Below are 16,554 nucleotides of genomic sequence, written 5' to 3' on the forward strand. Positions count from 1 at the left end.
TTTTTACATGTTGGAATGGTGTGGGCATATACCGGTCATTAAAAATATTCATGCAGGTAGACCGCTGATTGGCCAGCTCATCCTCCTCAGGGAGATGACATCATGTTCTATGAGGAAATGTCAAGTATTATTAAAATTATCTGTTTGAGGTGGGGGGGGGGGGGGTTTAATGTGTTTTTCTCCAATTTATGCTTTGTACAAAAAATACAAATATAGAACAAGTCAACAACATTATTTGTGTACGAGTTAAGAGACTATGAACTTTTAAAAGTGAGATTTTTTTACCCTTTCTGTCTGCAGTCCCTGAGTGCTGACCTGGCCGAGACCAGAGACGACACCATGAAGACCCAGAACGACCTGCTCCACACGGAGAATGTCCGCGCTGGCCGAGACAAGTACAAGACCCTGCGGCAAATCCGTATGGGTAACACCAAACAGAGAGTGGACGAGTTTGAATCCTTGTAGACCAGAGAGAGAGAGAGGGGGAGAGAAAGAGAGAGAGAGAGAGAGAGGGAGGGAGAGAGGGAGAGAGAGAGGGGGGGGGAGAGAGGGAGAGAGAGAGGGGGGGGGAGAGAGGGAGAGAGAGAGAAAGAGAGAGAGAGAGAGAGAGGGGGAGAGAAAGAGGGAGAGAGAGAGAGAGGGAGAGAGAGACAGACAGAGAGGGGGGGGAGAGAGGGAGAGGGAGAGAGAGTGAGAGAGGGGGGGAGAGAGAGAGATGGAGTAAGTGAGAGACAGAGATGGAAAGAGAGAGAGAGAGACTGAGATGGAAAGAGAATGGTCCTGGAGAAAACTTTAAAACAAGAAACCGTACCTTGTTATTCCATAGGAAGCTTTGGTAGAAGTAATACCTTGTTAGTCCATAGGAAGCTTTGGTTATTCCTAAATATCCAACAGTAATCTCATTGAGAAAAGTCACAGTATCACACCGACTGAGAGATAAAGTTTATAACATTATAAAAACGATAACATATAACATTTTAGATCAGAGATAGCGTTGCCCTTTTTTTTTATAAAAAATAACTGATCATGAAACAAAGTAGTAACTATTTTTTTTAATTTTTTTTTATCCAAACTCTGATAAGAAATAATTCTTAAAGAGAAAATGAATGCTTCCTCATTTTAATGACGTGTCGTTTTGTCTCTTCAATAGATATAGCTAGGAGGGGAAAGAGAGCAAGTTGTTTTCGATGATCATTATTTCCAAATGATTCACTGATACACCATATACTGTCAACATGCATTGGTGTGTGTGTATGTGGTTAAAATGAACCGTACATTGCTATATAAATTAAAAAAACTATGGTAGCTTCTTCAGTAATCAGTGTCTTCACAAGACCCTGACTCTATCTATACATACCAAAATAAGAATGATTGAATGCACGTTATAAATATATTGATTACCAATCGTATGTGATTACACAATGACTTAAGTAAAGAAATGACTCAGTAGGTTGTATTGATCAGAAGAGGGTGCTGAGTGTCACTCCTTCCTTTGATATAGGATGTATCCCAGATCCCTGTCCCCTTTATAGTGCCCTACATTCAATAGGGGCCCACCCTAATCCCCTTTATAGTGCCCTACATTCACCAGGGGCCCACCCTATCCCCTTTATAGTGCCCTACATTCACCAGGGGCCCACCCTATCCCCTTTATAGTGCCCTACATTCACCAGGGGCCCACCCTATCCCCTTTATAGTGCACTACATTCACCAGGGGCCCACCCTATCCCCTTTGTAGTGCCCTACATTCACCAGGGCCCACCCTGTCCCCTTTATAGTGCCCTACATTCACCAGGGCCCACCCTATCCCCTTTATAGTGCCCTACATTCACCAGGGCCCACCCTATCCCCTTTATAGTGCCCTACATTCACCAGGGCCCACCCTATCCCCTTTATAGTGCACTCCTTTCACCAGCGCCCACCCTATTCCCTTTATAGTGCACTCCATTCACCAGGGCCCACCCTATCCCCTTTATAGTGCCCTACATTCACCAGGGCCCACCCTATCCCCTTTATAGTGGCCTACATTCACCGGAACCCGATCACTAATAAGGGGATATGGGACGGTAGATTGATTTATTTAATTTTGGCCATTAAACAACAACAGCATTTTGCCTGGGTTGCAGCTGTATATTGAAGAGAACCAATTGACTATAAAGATTGTACTGATGATTATTTGAGATATCGTATGCCTGTCATGTGCTCGGGAGACGACCATTATCTTGGCCTCACACTGTTCAATTAAAAAACATCAATCAAGTTTGTTTGATTTCTTCATGTTTTGTTATTGAGGTAGAGCCTATTAATGAACTGGACAACCTGTTTGTTATTGAGGTAGAGCCTATTAATGAACTAAACAACCTGTTTGTTATTGAGGTAGAGCCTATTAATGAACTAAACAACCTGTTTGTTATTGAGGTAGAGCCTATTAATGAACTGGACAATATGTTTGTTATTGAGAGTTGCAAAGAAAAAGCCATATCTCAGACTGGCCAATAAAAAGAAAAGATTAAGATGGCAAAAGAACACAGACACTGGACAGAGGAGCTCTGCCTAGAAGGCCAGCATCCCGGAGTCGCCTCTTCACTGTTGACGTTGAGACTGGTGTTTTGCGGGGTACTAATTATTGAAGCTGCCATTTCTGATCAATTTGATGCTATTTTAAATGGACCAAAAAATGTGCTTTTCTTTAAAAAACAAGGACATTTTTCTAAGTGACCCCAAACTTTTCATAATGCTTGCAATTGTGCATCCCACAAACATGTATAACAACGGTAGGATACTGACCATGTTGTAGCCTATTTGCTGTGTGTGTTATTAACTACCATGTCATATTAAATCGGCTAGGGAGACATTGTAAAGTGTGACTACAAAAAACAATGGCCCAGATTATAGAGAAAATGTTCCTGGTTCAATTAGAAAACAGATTAGAGAGAATATTTCTGGTCCCGTTCAGATGAAAGACAGAGCGCTGTTGAGTTCATCTTATAGCTGCTGTCCACATTGAGGCATACATCCACATCCGCTCTGGACCAGAGCTAGATCCATATGCTCCTAGTAACACCCTGAACCAGAGCTACAACCATATGCTCCTAGTAACACCCTGAACCAGAGCTACAACCATATGCTCCTAGTAACACCCTGGACCAGAGCTAGACCCACATGCTCCTAGTAACACCCTGGACCAGAGCTAGATCCATATGCTCCTAGTAACACCCTGAACCAGAGCTACATAGATATGCTCCTAGTAACACCCTGGAACAGAGCTAGATCCATATGCTCCTAGTAACACCCTGGACCAGAGCTAGATCCATATGCTCCTAGTAACACCCTGAACCAGAGCTACATAGATGTGCTCTTAGTAACACCCTGGACCAGAGCTAGACCCACATGCTCCTAGTAACACCCTGAACCAGAGCTACGTCCATATGCTCCTAGTAACACCCTGGACCAGAGCTAGATCCATATGCTCCTAGTAACACCCTGAACCAGAGCTACATAGATATGCTCCTAGTAACACCCTGGAACAGAGCTAGATCCATATGCTCCTAGTAACACCCTGGACCAGAGCTACATAGAAATGCTCCTAGTAACACCCTGGACCAGAGCTAGACCCACATGCTCCTAGTAACACCCTGAACCAGAGCTACGTCCATATGCTCCTAGTAACACCCTGGACCAGAGCTAGATCCATATGCTCCTAGTAACACCCTGAACCAGAGCTACATAGATATGCTCCTAGTAACACCCTGGAACAGAGCTAGATCCATATGCTCCTAGTAACACCCTGGACCAGAGCTACACCCATATGCTCCTAGTAACACCCTGGACCAGAGCTACATAGAGATGCTCCTAGTAACACCCTGGACCAGAGCTAGACCCACATGATCCTAGTAACACCCTGGACCAGAGCTACATAGATATGAGCCTAGTAACACCCTGGACCAGAGCTACGTCCATATGCTCCTAGTAACACCCTGGACCAGAGCTAGATCCATATGCTCCTAGTAACACCCTGAACCAGAGCTACATAGATATGCTCCTAGTAACACCCTGGAACAGAGCTAGATCCATATGCTCCTGACAAGATGACCAAATAGGGAAAGACATCCCACCGAGCCGTGGGGATGCTGCTGAAAGAACAGACATCCCACTCCGCCGTGGGAGTGGTGCCCTGAAAAGGATCGTGAAGGTTTTCTATAACCACAGAGTCCGTTAAAGGAGGAAGTTAAAAACCTGGTAGATGTTTAATAAGACGAGAGCCAGTCTGTCTCCAAGGGAACTAACTCTCCAATCGCGATGAAGAAACAGAACGTGCGTACCCTCGTTCTCATCATGAGCATCTTTACCTACCTGCTGGTCGGGGCAGCCGTCTTCGACACTCTGGAGTCGAAACAAGAGAGAAGCCAAAAGAGAAAGCTGGACGAGAGGAAGTGGGAGTTAAAACAGAAATACAATTTGACTAAAGTGAACTTTGACGAGCTCGAAGTCGTGATGCTGCAACTGAAACCGCACAAAGCCGGGGTGCAGTGGAAATTCGCCGGATCTTTTTACTTCGCTATCACTGTGATAACTACAATAGGTAAGCTATGCTAACGTCTCCTCAGAGGGGTTTCTATCACTGTGATAACTACAATATGTTAGCGTAGCTAACGTCTCCTCAGAGGGTTTCTATCACTGTGATAACTACAATAGGTAAGCTATGCTAACGTCTCCTCAGAGGGGTTTCTATCACTGTGATAACTACAATAGGTAAGCTATGCTAACGTCTCCTCAGAGGGTTCTATCACTGTGATAACTACAATAGGTAAGCTATGCTAACGTCTCCTCAGAGGGTTTCTATCACTGTGATAACTACAATATGTTAGCGTAGCTAACGTCTCCTCAGAGGGTTTCTATCACTGTGATAACTACAATAGGTAAGCTATGCTAACGTCTCCTCAGAGGGGTTTCTATCACTGTGATAACTACAATATGTTAGCGTAGCTAACGTCTCCTCAGAGGGTTTCTATCACTGTGATAACTACAATAGGTAAGCTATGCTAACGTCTCCTCAGAGGGGTTTCTATCACTGTGATAACTACAATATGTTAGCGTAGCTAACGTCTCCTCAGAGGGTTTCTATCACTGTGATAACTACAATAGGTAAGCTATGCTAACGTCTCCTCAGAGGGGTTCTATCACTGTGATAGCTACAATAGGTAAGCTATGCTAACGTCTCCTCAGAGGGGTTTCTATCACTGTGATAACTACAATAGGTAAGCTATGCTAACGTCTCCTCAGAGGGTTCTATCACTGTGATAACTACAATAGGTAAGCTATGCTAACGTCTCCTCAGAGGGTTCTATCACTGTGATAACTACAATAGGTAAGCTATGCTAACGTCTCCTCAGGGGGTTCTATCACTGTGATAACTACAATAGGTAAGCTATGCTAACGTCTCCTCAGGGGGTTCTATCACTGTGATAACTACAATAGGTAAGCTATGCTAACGTCTCCTCAGGGGGTTCTATCACTGTGATAACTACAATAGGTAAGCTATGCTAACGTCTCCTCAGGGGGTTCTATCACTGTGATAACTACAATAGGTAAGCTATGCTAACGTCTCCTCAGGGGGTTCTATCACTGTGATAAATACAATAGGTAAGCTATGCTAACGTCTCCTCAGGGGGTTCTATCACTGTGATAAATACAATAGGTAAGCTATGCTAAGGTAGAGCCGCTTATTTCTACCACACACATTTGGAGATTAGTGTGTGTGCAGAATTCTTCATGCGGGCAGCAGTACCCTCATTCTGATTATAAATAGTGGTGGAACACAACAAGGCACAGTGGTAGTGGCTTACAGTTGGTCAGCGTCATAAATGGCACCCTATTCCCTATATAGTACACTACTACCAGAGCCGGGTCAACAGTAGTGCACTATATAGGGAATAGGGCCCTGGTCAACAGTAGTGTACTATATAGGGAATAGGGCCCCCGGTCAACAGTAGTGCACTATTTATAATCAGAATGAGGACATTGATCTCTCCTCTACTTCTCCTCTCCTCTCCTCTCCTCTACCTCTACCTCTACCTCTACCTCTACCTCTACCTCTTCCTCTTCCTCTTCCTCTTCCTCTACCTCTTCCTCTCCTCTCCTCTCCTCTCCTCTCCTCTCCTCTCCTCTCCTCTCCTCTCCTCTCCTCTCCTCCCCTCTCCTTCTCCTCTCTTCTCCTCTCCTTCTCCTCTCCCAGGGTACGGCCATGCTGCACCCAGCACGGACTCAGGGAAGGTGTTCTGCATGTTCTACGCCCTCCTGGGGATCCCCCTGACCCTTGTCATGTTCCAGAGCATGGGAGAACGCATCAACACACTGGTCCGCTTCCTTTTCCATCGGGTCAAGCAGTGTCTGGGCCTGCACCACACCGAGGTGTCCATGGCCAACATGGTGACCGTCGGCTTCTTCTCCTGCATGTCAACGCTGTGTGTCGGGGCGGCAGCCTTCTCCCACTACGAGGGCTGGAGCTTCTTCCACGCCTACTACTACTGCTTCATCACCCTGACCACCATCGGCTTCGGGGACTACGTGGCGCTGCAGAAGGACCACGCCTTGCAGAACGACCCGCGCTACGTGGCCTTCTGCTTCGTATACATCTTGACGGGACTCACCGTGATCGGCGCCTTCCTCAACCTGGTTGTGTTGAGGTTCCTGATGATGAACACAGAGGACGAACGGCGCGACGCCGAGCAGAAAGCCCTCCTCTCCACGAGGGGTGAGAAGAACGCTGACGGCGGTCTGTCTGCTGTTTCTGTCTCGGCCTCCACTTCCTCCTCCACTCCCCTAGCCACTACTACCGGCGGCACCAAGCGAGGCCCGAAGGATGTGTACAACGAGGTGCTGGGCTTCCAGACAGTGTGTTCGTGTCTGTGGTACCGCAGCAGGGAGAATCTGCAGGGCCAGGGATCCATCCCAATGATTATAAACCGGGACCTGGGCTTCTCTGACCAATACGTAGAGAACTGTACCATGCTCTCCCCTCAATGGGACATGATGTCCTCTCACTACTGTGAGCCAGGTGATACAGGGTGTGTATGCAGCCCTAACCAGTGCATCAGTTCCATAGCCTCTGGCTTAAACTTCCTCACCCCATTCAGGGCCTTCGCCAAGAGACGCAGCTCGGTCTAGATCAGACCAATTTCAAATCTGGGACATCAAAACCAGTTCCACTGCCGATTTGAATTCTTCCCCTCTAATCAGGGAATCATTTAGACCTGGGACACCAGGTGGGTGATTCCCCTCTAATCAGGGAATCATTTAGACCTGGGACACCAGGTGGGTGATTCCCCTCTAATCAGGGAATCATTTAGACCTGGGACACCAGGTGGTCGATTCCCCTCTAATCAGGGAATCATTTAGACCTGGGACACCAGGTGGGTGATTCCCCTCTAATCAGGGAATCATTTAGACCTGGGACACCAGGTGGGTGATTCCCCTCTAATCAGGGAATCATTTAGACCTGGGACACCAGGTGGTCGATTCCCCTCTAATCAGGGAATCATTTAGACCTGGGACACCAGGTGGGTGATTCCCCTCTAATCAGGGAATCATTTAGACCTGGGACACCAGGTGGGTGATTCCCCTCTAATCAGGGAATCATTTAGACCTGGGACACCAGGTGGGTGATTCCCCTCTAATCAGGGAATCATTTAGACCTTGGACACCAGGTGGGTGATTCCCCTCTAATCAGGGAATAATTTAGACCTGGGACACCAGGTGGGTGATTCCCCTCTAATCAGGGAATCATTTAGACCTGGGACACCAGGTGGGTGATTCCCCTCTAATCAGGGAATCATTTAGACCTGGGACACCAGGTGGGTGATTCCCCTCTAATCAGGGAATCATTTAGACCTGGGACACCAGGTGGGTGATTCCCCTCTAATCAGGGAATCATTTAGACCTGGGACACCAGGTGGGTGATTCCCCTCTAATCAGGGAATCATTTAGACCTGGGACACCAGGTGGGTGAAAATAATGATCAGGTAGAACAGAAAACAAGCGGTACTCTGGACCACCAGGCTGGGATTTGAAGATCACTGGTCAAGACTCAGTGATCAGGTCAGATTCCTTTAAGCAACAAACAGAGGAAATCAGCCTGAAACTGGGATAGACTACCTGAAACTGGGATAGACCACCTGAACTGGGATAGACTACCTGAACTGGGATAGACCACCTGGACTGGGATAGACCACCTGAACTGGGATAGACCACCTGAACTGGGATAGACCACCTGAAACTGGGATAGACCACCTGAAACTGGGATAGACAACCTGCAACTGGGATAGACAACCTGAAACTGGGATAGACCACCTGAAACTGGGATAGACTATCTGAAACTGGGATAGACTACCTGAAACTGGGATAGACTACCTGAAACTGGGATAGACTACCTGAAACTGGGATAGACTACCTGAAACTTGGATAGACTACTTGAAACTGGGATAGACTACCTGAAACTGGGATAGACCACCTGAAACTGGGATAGACTACCTGAAACTGGGATAGACTACCTGAAACTGGGATAGACTACCTGAAACTGGGATAGACTACCTGAAACTGGGATAGACTACCTGAAACTGGGATAGACCACCTGAAACTGGGATAGACCACCTGAAACTGGGATAGACTACCTGAAACTGGGATAGACTACCTGAAACTGGGATAGACTACCTGAAACTGGGATAGACTACCTGAAACTGGGATAGACTACCTGAAACTGGGATAGACCACCTGAAACTGGGATAGACCAACTGAAACTGGGATAGACCACTTGAAACTGGGATAGACTACTTGAAACTGGGATAGACTACCTGAAACTGGGATAGACTACTTGAAACTGGGATAGACCACCTGAAACTGGGATAGACTACTTGAAACTGGGATAGACCACCTGAAACTGGGATAGACTACCTGAAACTGGGATAGACCACCTGAAACTGGGATAGACCACCTGAAACTGGGATAGACCACCTGAAACTGGGATAGACTACTTGAAACTGGGATAGACCACCTGAAACTGGGATAGACCACCTGAAACTGGGATAGACCACCTGAAACTGGGATAGACCACCTGAAACTGGGATAGACCAACTGAAACTGGGATAGACCACCTGAAACTGGGATAGACTACTTGAAACTGGGATAGACTACCTGAAACTGGGATAGACTACTTGAAACTTGGATAGACTACTTGAAACTGGGATAGACTACCTGAAACTGGGATAGACTACCTGAAACTGGGATAGACCACCTGAAACTGGGATAGACTACCTGAAACTGGGATAGACTACCTGAAACTGGGATAGACCAACTGAAACTGGGATAGACCACCTGAAACTGGGATAGACTACTTGAAACTGGGATAGACTACCTGAAACTGGGATAGACTACTTGAAACTGGGATAGACCACCTGAAACTGGGATAGACTACCTGAAACTGGGATAGGCCACCTGAAACTGGGATAGACCACCTGAAACTGGGATAGACCACCTGAAACTGGGATAGACTACCTGAAACTGGGATAGACTACCTGAAACTGGGATAGACTACCTGAAACTGGGATAGACCACCTGAAACTGGGATAGACTACCTGAAACTGGGATAGACTACCTGAAACTGGGATAGACTACCTGAAACTGGGATAGACTACCTGAAACTGGGATAGACTACCTGAAACTGGGATAGACCACCTGAAACTGGGATAGACCAACTGAAACTGGGATAGACCACCTGAAACTGGGATAGACTACTTGAAACTGGGATAGACTACCTGAAACTGGGATAGACTACTTGAAACTGGGATAGACCACCTGAAACTGGGATAGACTACCTGAAACTGGGATAGACTACCTGAAACTGGGATAGACCACCTGAAACTGAGACAATAAGAAATGTTTGTTTTCCTATGCAAACCGTATTGCTACAGTGTGCCCTAATGAATGTCCCAGTAGTAGGCTACTGTAGTACATCTCCATAGACACTGTGATCAATAGCCTGGTCTTGCACTTATGTTCAGCTTGGCATAAACTGACACTGGCTTTTAATGCTGGACTCATTCCGTTATATTTTACAAGATCATGGTCCTTGTGTGGCTCTGTTGGCAAGAGCGTGGTAGTAGACACACCGAAGTTGTCGGTTCAGTTCCTGCAGAGATCATATACACATGGTAAAAAATGTCTGCTCTCACTGTAAAGACTGGAGAAGAGGTTTCTGCTCTCACTGTAAAGACTGGAGAAGAGGGTTCTGCTCTCACTGTAAAGACTGGAGAAGAGGTTTCTGCTCTCACTGTAAAGACTGGAGAAGAGGGTTCTGCTCTCACTGTAAAGACTGGAGAAGAGGTTTCTGCTCTCACTGTAAAGACTGGAGAAGAGGTTTCTGCTCTCACTGTAAAGACTGGAGAAGAGGTTTCTGCTCTCACTGTAAAGACTGGAGAAGAGGTGTCTGCTCTCACTGTAAAGACTGGAGTAGAGGTTTCTGCTCTCACTGTAAAGACTGGAGAAGAGGGTTCTTCTCTCACTGTAAAGACTGGAGAAGAGGGTTCTGCTCTCACTGTAAAGACTGGAGAAGTGGTTTCTGCTCTCACTGTAAAGACTGGAGAAGAGGGTTCTGCTCTCACTGTAAAGACTGGAGAAGTGGTTTCTGCTCTCACTGTAAAGACTGGAGAAGAGGTGTCTGCTCTCACTGTAAAGACTGGAGAAGAGGTGCCTGCTCTCACTGTAAAGACTGGAGAAGAGGGTTCTGCTCTCACTGTAAAGACTGGAGAAGAGGTGTCTGCTCTCACTGTAAAGACTGGAGAAGTGGTTTCTGCTCTCACTGTAAAGACTGGAGAAGAGGGTTCTGCTCTCACTGTAAAGACTGGAGAAGAGGTGTCTGCTCTCACTGTAAAGACTGGAGAAGAGGGTTCTGCTCGCACTGTAAAGACTGGAGAAGAGGTGCCTGCTCTCACTGTAAAGACTGGAGAAGAGGGTTCTGCTCTCACTGTAAAGACTGGAGAAGAGGTGTCTGCTCTCACTGTAAAGACTGGAGAAGAGGGTTCTGCTCTCACTGTAAAGACTGGAGAAGTGATTTCTGCTCTCACTGTAAAGACTGGAGAAGTGATTTCTGCTCTCACTGTAAAGACTGGAGAAGAGGTGTCTGCTCTCACTGTAAAGACTGGAGAAGAAGTGTCTGCTCTCACTGTATAGACTGGAGAAGAGGTTTCTGCTCTCACTGTAAAGACTGGAGAAGAAGTGTCTGCTCTCACTGTAAAGACTGGAGAAGAGGTTTCTGCTCTCACTGTAAAGACTGGAGAAGAGGTGTCTGCTCTCACTGTAAAGACTGGAGAAGAGGGTTCTGCTCTCACTGTAAAGACTGGAGAAGAGGTGCCTGCTCTCACTGTAAAGACTGGAGAAGAGGTTGCCGCTCTCACTGTAAAGACTGGAGAAGAGGTGTCTGCTCTCACTGTAAAGACTGGAGAAGAGGTGTCTGCTCTCACTGTAAAGACTGGAGAAGAGGTGCTATGATTAAAGACCAGCCATCTTGTAATCTCAGGCTGTTTAGGTAAAATCACTGCAGTCCTCTTCAGTGGTGGAAAAAGTACAAAATTGTCATACTCGAGGAAAAGTAAAGATACCTTAATAGCCAGGGGCCCACTCCGACACTCAGACATCATTACAGATAGCCAGGGGCCCACTCCGACACTCAGACATCATTTACAGATAGCCAGGGGCCTAATCCGACACTCAGACATCATTTACAGATAGCCAGGGGCCCACTCCGACATCATTTACAGATAGCCAGGGGCCCACTCCGACACTCAGACATCATTACAGATAGCCAGGGGCCCACTCCGACACTCAGACATCATTTACAGATAGCCAGGGGCCCACTTCGACACTCAGACATCATTTACAGATAGCCAGGGGCCCACTCCGACACTCAGACATCATTTACAGATATCCAGGGGCCCACTCCGACACTCAGACATCATTACAGATAGCCAGAGGCCCACTCCAACACTCAGACATCATTACAGATAGCCAGGGGCCCACTCCGACACTCAGATATCATTACAGATAGCCAGGGGCCCACTCCGACACTCAGACATCATTTACAGATAGCCAGGGGCCCACTCCGACACTCAGACATCATTACAGATAGCCAGGGGCCCACTCCAACACTCAGACATCATTACAGATAGCCAGGGGCCCACTCCAACACTCAGACATCATTACAGATAATCAGGGGCCCACTCCGACACTCAGACATCATTTACAAATGAAGCATTTGTGTTTAGTGAGTCCGCCAGATCAGAGGCAGTAAAGATGACCAGGGATGTTTACTTGATAAGTGTGAATTGGACCATTTTCCTGTCCTGCTAGTACTTTTGAGTGTCAGGGGAAAGTTTACATTATTGCCTCCCGGGTGGCGCAGTGGTTAAGGGCGCTGTACTGCAGCGCCCAGGCTCTGTTGTAACCGGCCGTGACCGGGAGGTCCGTGGGGCGACGCACAATTGGCCTAGCGTCGTCCGGGTTAGGTAGGGATCTCCTTGTCTCATCGTGCACCAGTGGTGGGCCGGGCGCAGTGCGCTAGCCAAGGTTGCCAGGTGCACGGTGTAGCCTCCGACACATTGGTGCGGCTGGCTTCCGGGTTGGATGCACGCTGTGTTAAGAAGCAGAGGTTGTGTATCGGAGGACGCATGACATTCAACCTTCGTCTCTCCCGAGCCCGTACGGGAGTTGTAGCGATGAGACAAGATAGTAGCTACTACAACAATTGGATACTACGAAATTGGGGAGAAAAAGGGGTAAAAAAAAAAGAATAAAAAAAAAAAAAAGAAAGTTTACATTATTTTCATAAGCAATGTAGTGAAGTAAAAATCGCCAGAAATATAAATAGTAAAGTTAAAAATACAGATACTACCAAAAAACGACTTAAGTAGTACTTTAAAGTATTTTTCCACCACTGTTCCTCTTGCACAGACAGAAACAGACGGCTGTTGTAACGGAGACAAGAACGTGCCGTAAGCGAAGCTCACTCCACAGCTAGCTTACAAAAACGTCACCAACGCTGCTATCGAATCGGATCCTTGGCTATAGGACTACCGGTTGGTACGTACCTCTGGTCCGAGAAAAGAGACGGTGGACAGGGGAAGAAGCGAAGCTGGTAGCGACCCACTGGTGTCAGTTTCACTGGGGAACAATAAACACTTCTACGTACTGTACGTTTACTCTGTTGTAGCGCAGAAATGTTAATGAATTGAATCTATTGTTAATGACATTGCACTCGTGTAGTAGTGTACATTTTCTGTATAATTCTGCTCCGTCACTATGAATTCAATTTAAAATAAAAAAAACATGTTTATTTTAAACTCTCCAGGTATTACTTTTTTTGTGCATATTTTTTCTTAAACTTTAAACTTTTTTAGCTCTCAATGGTCATTCATCAAGTACGACCATATTTAACTTATTTGACTAGATTTGTGCCTAATCTTGACAACACAGAACCCAGCAAATATCCAGCAAACTACATAATCTATATATATATATATATATATATATATATATATATATATGTATGTATGAATAATCTATATCGAGAAGAGATTAGTACAAAACCAGGTCTGAAATGCACCAGAAACAACAGCATTGTGACGAAACAAGGCATGTCCTACAGCATTGTGACGAAACAAGGCAAGTCCTACACCAGGACAGGTGGTTTCACCACAGGACCACTGACGCCAGGCCCAGGTCCTACTCTGCTCTTCTAGCTATCCAACAGAACCCTTTTCTGAGGTGTCATCATACCCAACCTGTGCCACTGCATCACAACTAATGCTGAAACTCCCCCCTCCCCCCACCCCAAAAAATGTTCAGGTTTCCCAGAAATCTTAGTTTGGAAGATTTTGGAATCCTAATCTGAAGTAAAACAACATTGGATATACAGTTTATGAGTTGTGGTATTCTGTCTGGTATGTTATGTGCTTTAAACGGTACGAAGAGATTAAATAGAGCTTTTTCTGAACTCGTAATGTAAAGGAAATGTTACGTCTTGTGTGCTAGTTCCAGTACATGGGTACAATCAGAGTTCCAGTACATGGGTACAATCAGAGGTCCAGTACAATCAGAGTTCCAGTACATGGGTACAATCAGAGGTACAGTACATGGGTACAATCAGAGTTCCAGTACATGGGTACAATCAGAGTTCCAGCACATGGGTACAATCAGAGGTACAGTACATGGGTACAATCCGAGTTAGAGTTCCAGCACATGGGTACAATCAGAGGTCCAGTACATGGGTACAATCAGAAGTAGCCAACAAATGCTTTTTTGCCTTGATCACATTATTTCACCCATTCACTTTTAATTTTCCTTGTCGCTTTTAATCTTACCTGGTACCCAGGTACCCTTTTAATCTTACCTGGTACCCAGGTACCCTTTTAATCTTACCTGGTACCCAGGTACCCTTTTAATCTTACCAGGTACCCAGGTACCCTTTTAATCTTACCTGGTACCCAGGTACCCGTTTAATCTTACCTGGTACCCAGGTACCCTTTTAATCTTACCAGGTACCCAGGTACCCTTTTAATCTTACCTGGTACCCAGGTACCCTTTTAATCTTACCTGGTACCCAGGTACCCTTTTAATCTTACCTGGTACCCAGGTACCCTTTTAATCTTACCTGGTACCCAGGTACCCTTTTAATCTTACCTGGTACCCAGGTACCCTTTTAATCTTACCTGGTACCCAGGTACCCTTTTAATCTTACCAGGTACCCAGGTACCCTTTTAATCTTACCTGGTACCCAGGTACCCTTTTAATCTTACCTGGTACCCAGGTACCCTTTTAATCTTACCTGGTACCCAGGTACCCTTTAATCTTACCTGGTACCCAGGTACCCTTTTAATCTTACCTGGTACCCAGGTACCCTTTTAATCTTACCTGGTACCCAGGTACCCTTTTAATCTTACCTGGTACCCAGGTACCCTTTTAATCTTACCTGGTACCCAGGTACCCTTTTAATCTTACCTGGTACCCAGGTACCCTTTTAATCTTACCTGGTACCCAGGTACCCTTTTAATCTTACCTGGTACCCAGGTACCCTTTTAATCTTACCTGGTACCCAGGTACCCTTTTAATCTTACCTGGTACCCAGGTACCCTTTTAATCTTAACTGGTACCCAGGTACCCTTTTAATCTTACCTGGTACCCAGGTACCCTTTTAATCTTACCTGGTATCCAGGTACCCTTTTAATCTTACCTGGTACCCAGGCTATTGTGGGCAGAGGTGGCTGTGAACCAGATTACTACAGCAGGCATATACAGCACAGTGGTGACCAGTTTAGGCTTCCATAGGGCTCTGGTCAAAAGTAGTGCACTATATAGGGCATAGGGTGCCATTTTGGAAGCACCCTTGACCAGAACAGCATCAGAAGGATGACCCATTCAACAAATCCCTGTTTTGCCTCCCTATGAAGAGAGCATCTGCTGTTTTCTGCTGACAGAAATAGTTTCCCTGGGAAGGTCAGAGATGATATTACATCATCACAGGAAGTCTTCTACTCATCACTGCCTTGACCATATTAGGACAGTCTTTTTTTTGCTGATTGTAAGAGTAGATAGAGCATTCGGAAAGTATTCTGACCCCTTGACTATTTCCACATTTTGTTACGTTACAGCCACATTCTAAAATGGATTAAATTGTTTTTTTCCCCCTCGTCAATCTACACACAATACCGCATAATGACATCACAATACCCCATAATGACATCACAATACCCCATAATGACATCACAATACCCCATAATGACAAAGAAAAAAAGGTTAGACTTTAGACTTTTTAGCAAATTTATATTTAAAAAAAAAACCCGGAAATATCACATTTACATAAGTATTCAGAACCTTTACTCAGTACTTTGTTGAAGCACCTTTGGCAGCGATTACAGCCACAAGTCTTCTTGGGTATGACGCTACAAGCTTGGCACACCTGTATTTGGGGAGTTTCTCCCATTCTTCTCTGCAGATCCTCTCAAGTTCTGTCAGGTTGGATGGGGAGCGTTGCTGCACAGCTATTTTCAGGTTTCTCCAGAGATGTTCGATCGGGTTCAAGTCCAGGCTCAGGATGGTCCACTCAAGGACATTCAGAGACTTGTCACGAAGCCACTTCCGCGTTGTCTTGGCTGTGGTGTGGAGTCGTTGTCTTGTTGGAAGGTGAACCTCTGCCCCAGTCTAAGGTCCTGAGTGCTCTGGAGCAAGTTTCCATCAAGGATCTCTCTGTACTTTGCTCCGTTCATCTTTCGCTTGATCCTGACTAGTCTCGGCATCGTACGTTTAGACAACGTGTTTCTCCATCATGTCAAACACAGACTGCGTATTACGCCCACTTGACAGATCAAAGTAGCCCAAGAAACGTTCCTGAATAAAGCCCTGATCATCCACATAACTGATGATAACTGACAACTGCAAGCAGACTGGTGGCACCATAGGTCCCAGAGTGGTCAGACTGGTGGCACCATAGGTCCCAGAGTGGTCAGACTG

General features: G+C 46.0%; 2 protein-coding genes across 2 annotated transcripts in view; both read left to right on the forward strand.

Annotated features, from left to right (window-relative positions):
• Window positions 1-2,259, forward strand: part of ezra (ezrin a) — a 39,243-nt gene extending 36,984 nt beyond the window's left edge. The window contains exon 14 of the mRNA XM_036963118.2: window positions 301-2,259. Within this exon, the coding sequence (XP_036819013.2) occupies window positions 301-465 (165 nt within the window). The 3' untranslated portion in view covers window positions 466-2,259. The remainder of the gene's footprint in view (window positions 1-300) is intronic.
• A 1,974-nt stretch (window positions 2,260-4,233) lies between these two features.
• Window positions 4,234-7,339, forward strand: kcnk3b (potassium two pore domain channel subfamily K member 3b). The gene is made up of 2 exons (XM_090219227.1): window positions 4,234-4,582; window positions 6,236-7,339. The coding sequence occupies exons 1-2, from the start codon at window positions 4,300-4,302 to the stop codon at window positions 7,165-7,167; spliced, it is 1,215 nt and encodes a 404-aa protein (XP_090075353.1). The 5' UTR covers window positions 4,234-4,299; the 3' UTR covers window positions 7,168-7,339.
• Window positions 7,340-16,554: the final 9,215 nt, after the last annotated feature.

Source organism: Oncorhynchus mykiss, chromosome 25 (genome assembly GCF_057628025.1).
Source record: "Oncorhynchus mykiss isolate SJ-2025 chromosome 25, ASM5762802v1, whole genome shotgun sequence".
Taxonomy (NCBI): Eukaryota; Metazoa; Chordata; class Actinopteri; order Salmoniformes; family Salmonidae; genus Oncorhynchus; species Oncorhynchus mykiss.

Coding starts and splice junctions, on each gene's coding strand:
- kcnk3b (XM_090219227.1), top strand. CDS start 4,300: ATGAAGAAACAGAACGTGCGTACCCTCGTTCTCATCATGAGCATCTTT. Junction 4,583..6,235: donor CACTGTGATAACTACAATAG/GTAAGCTATGCT, acceptor CTCCTCTCCCAG/GGTACGGCCATGCTGCACCC.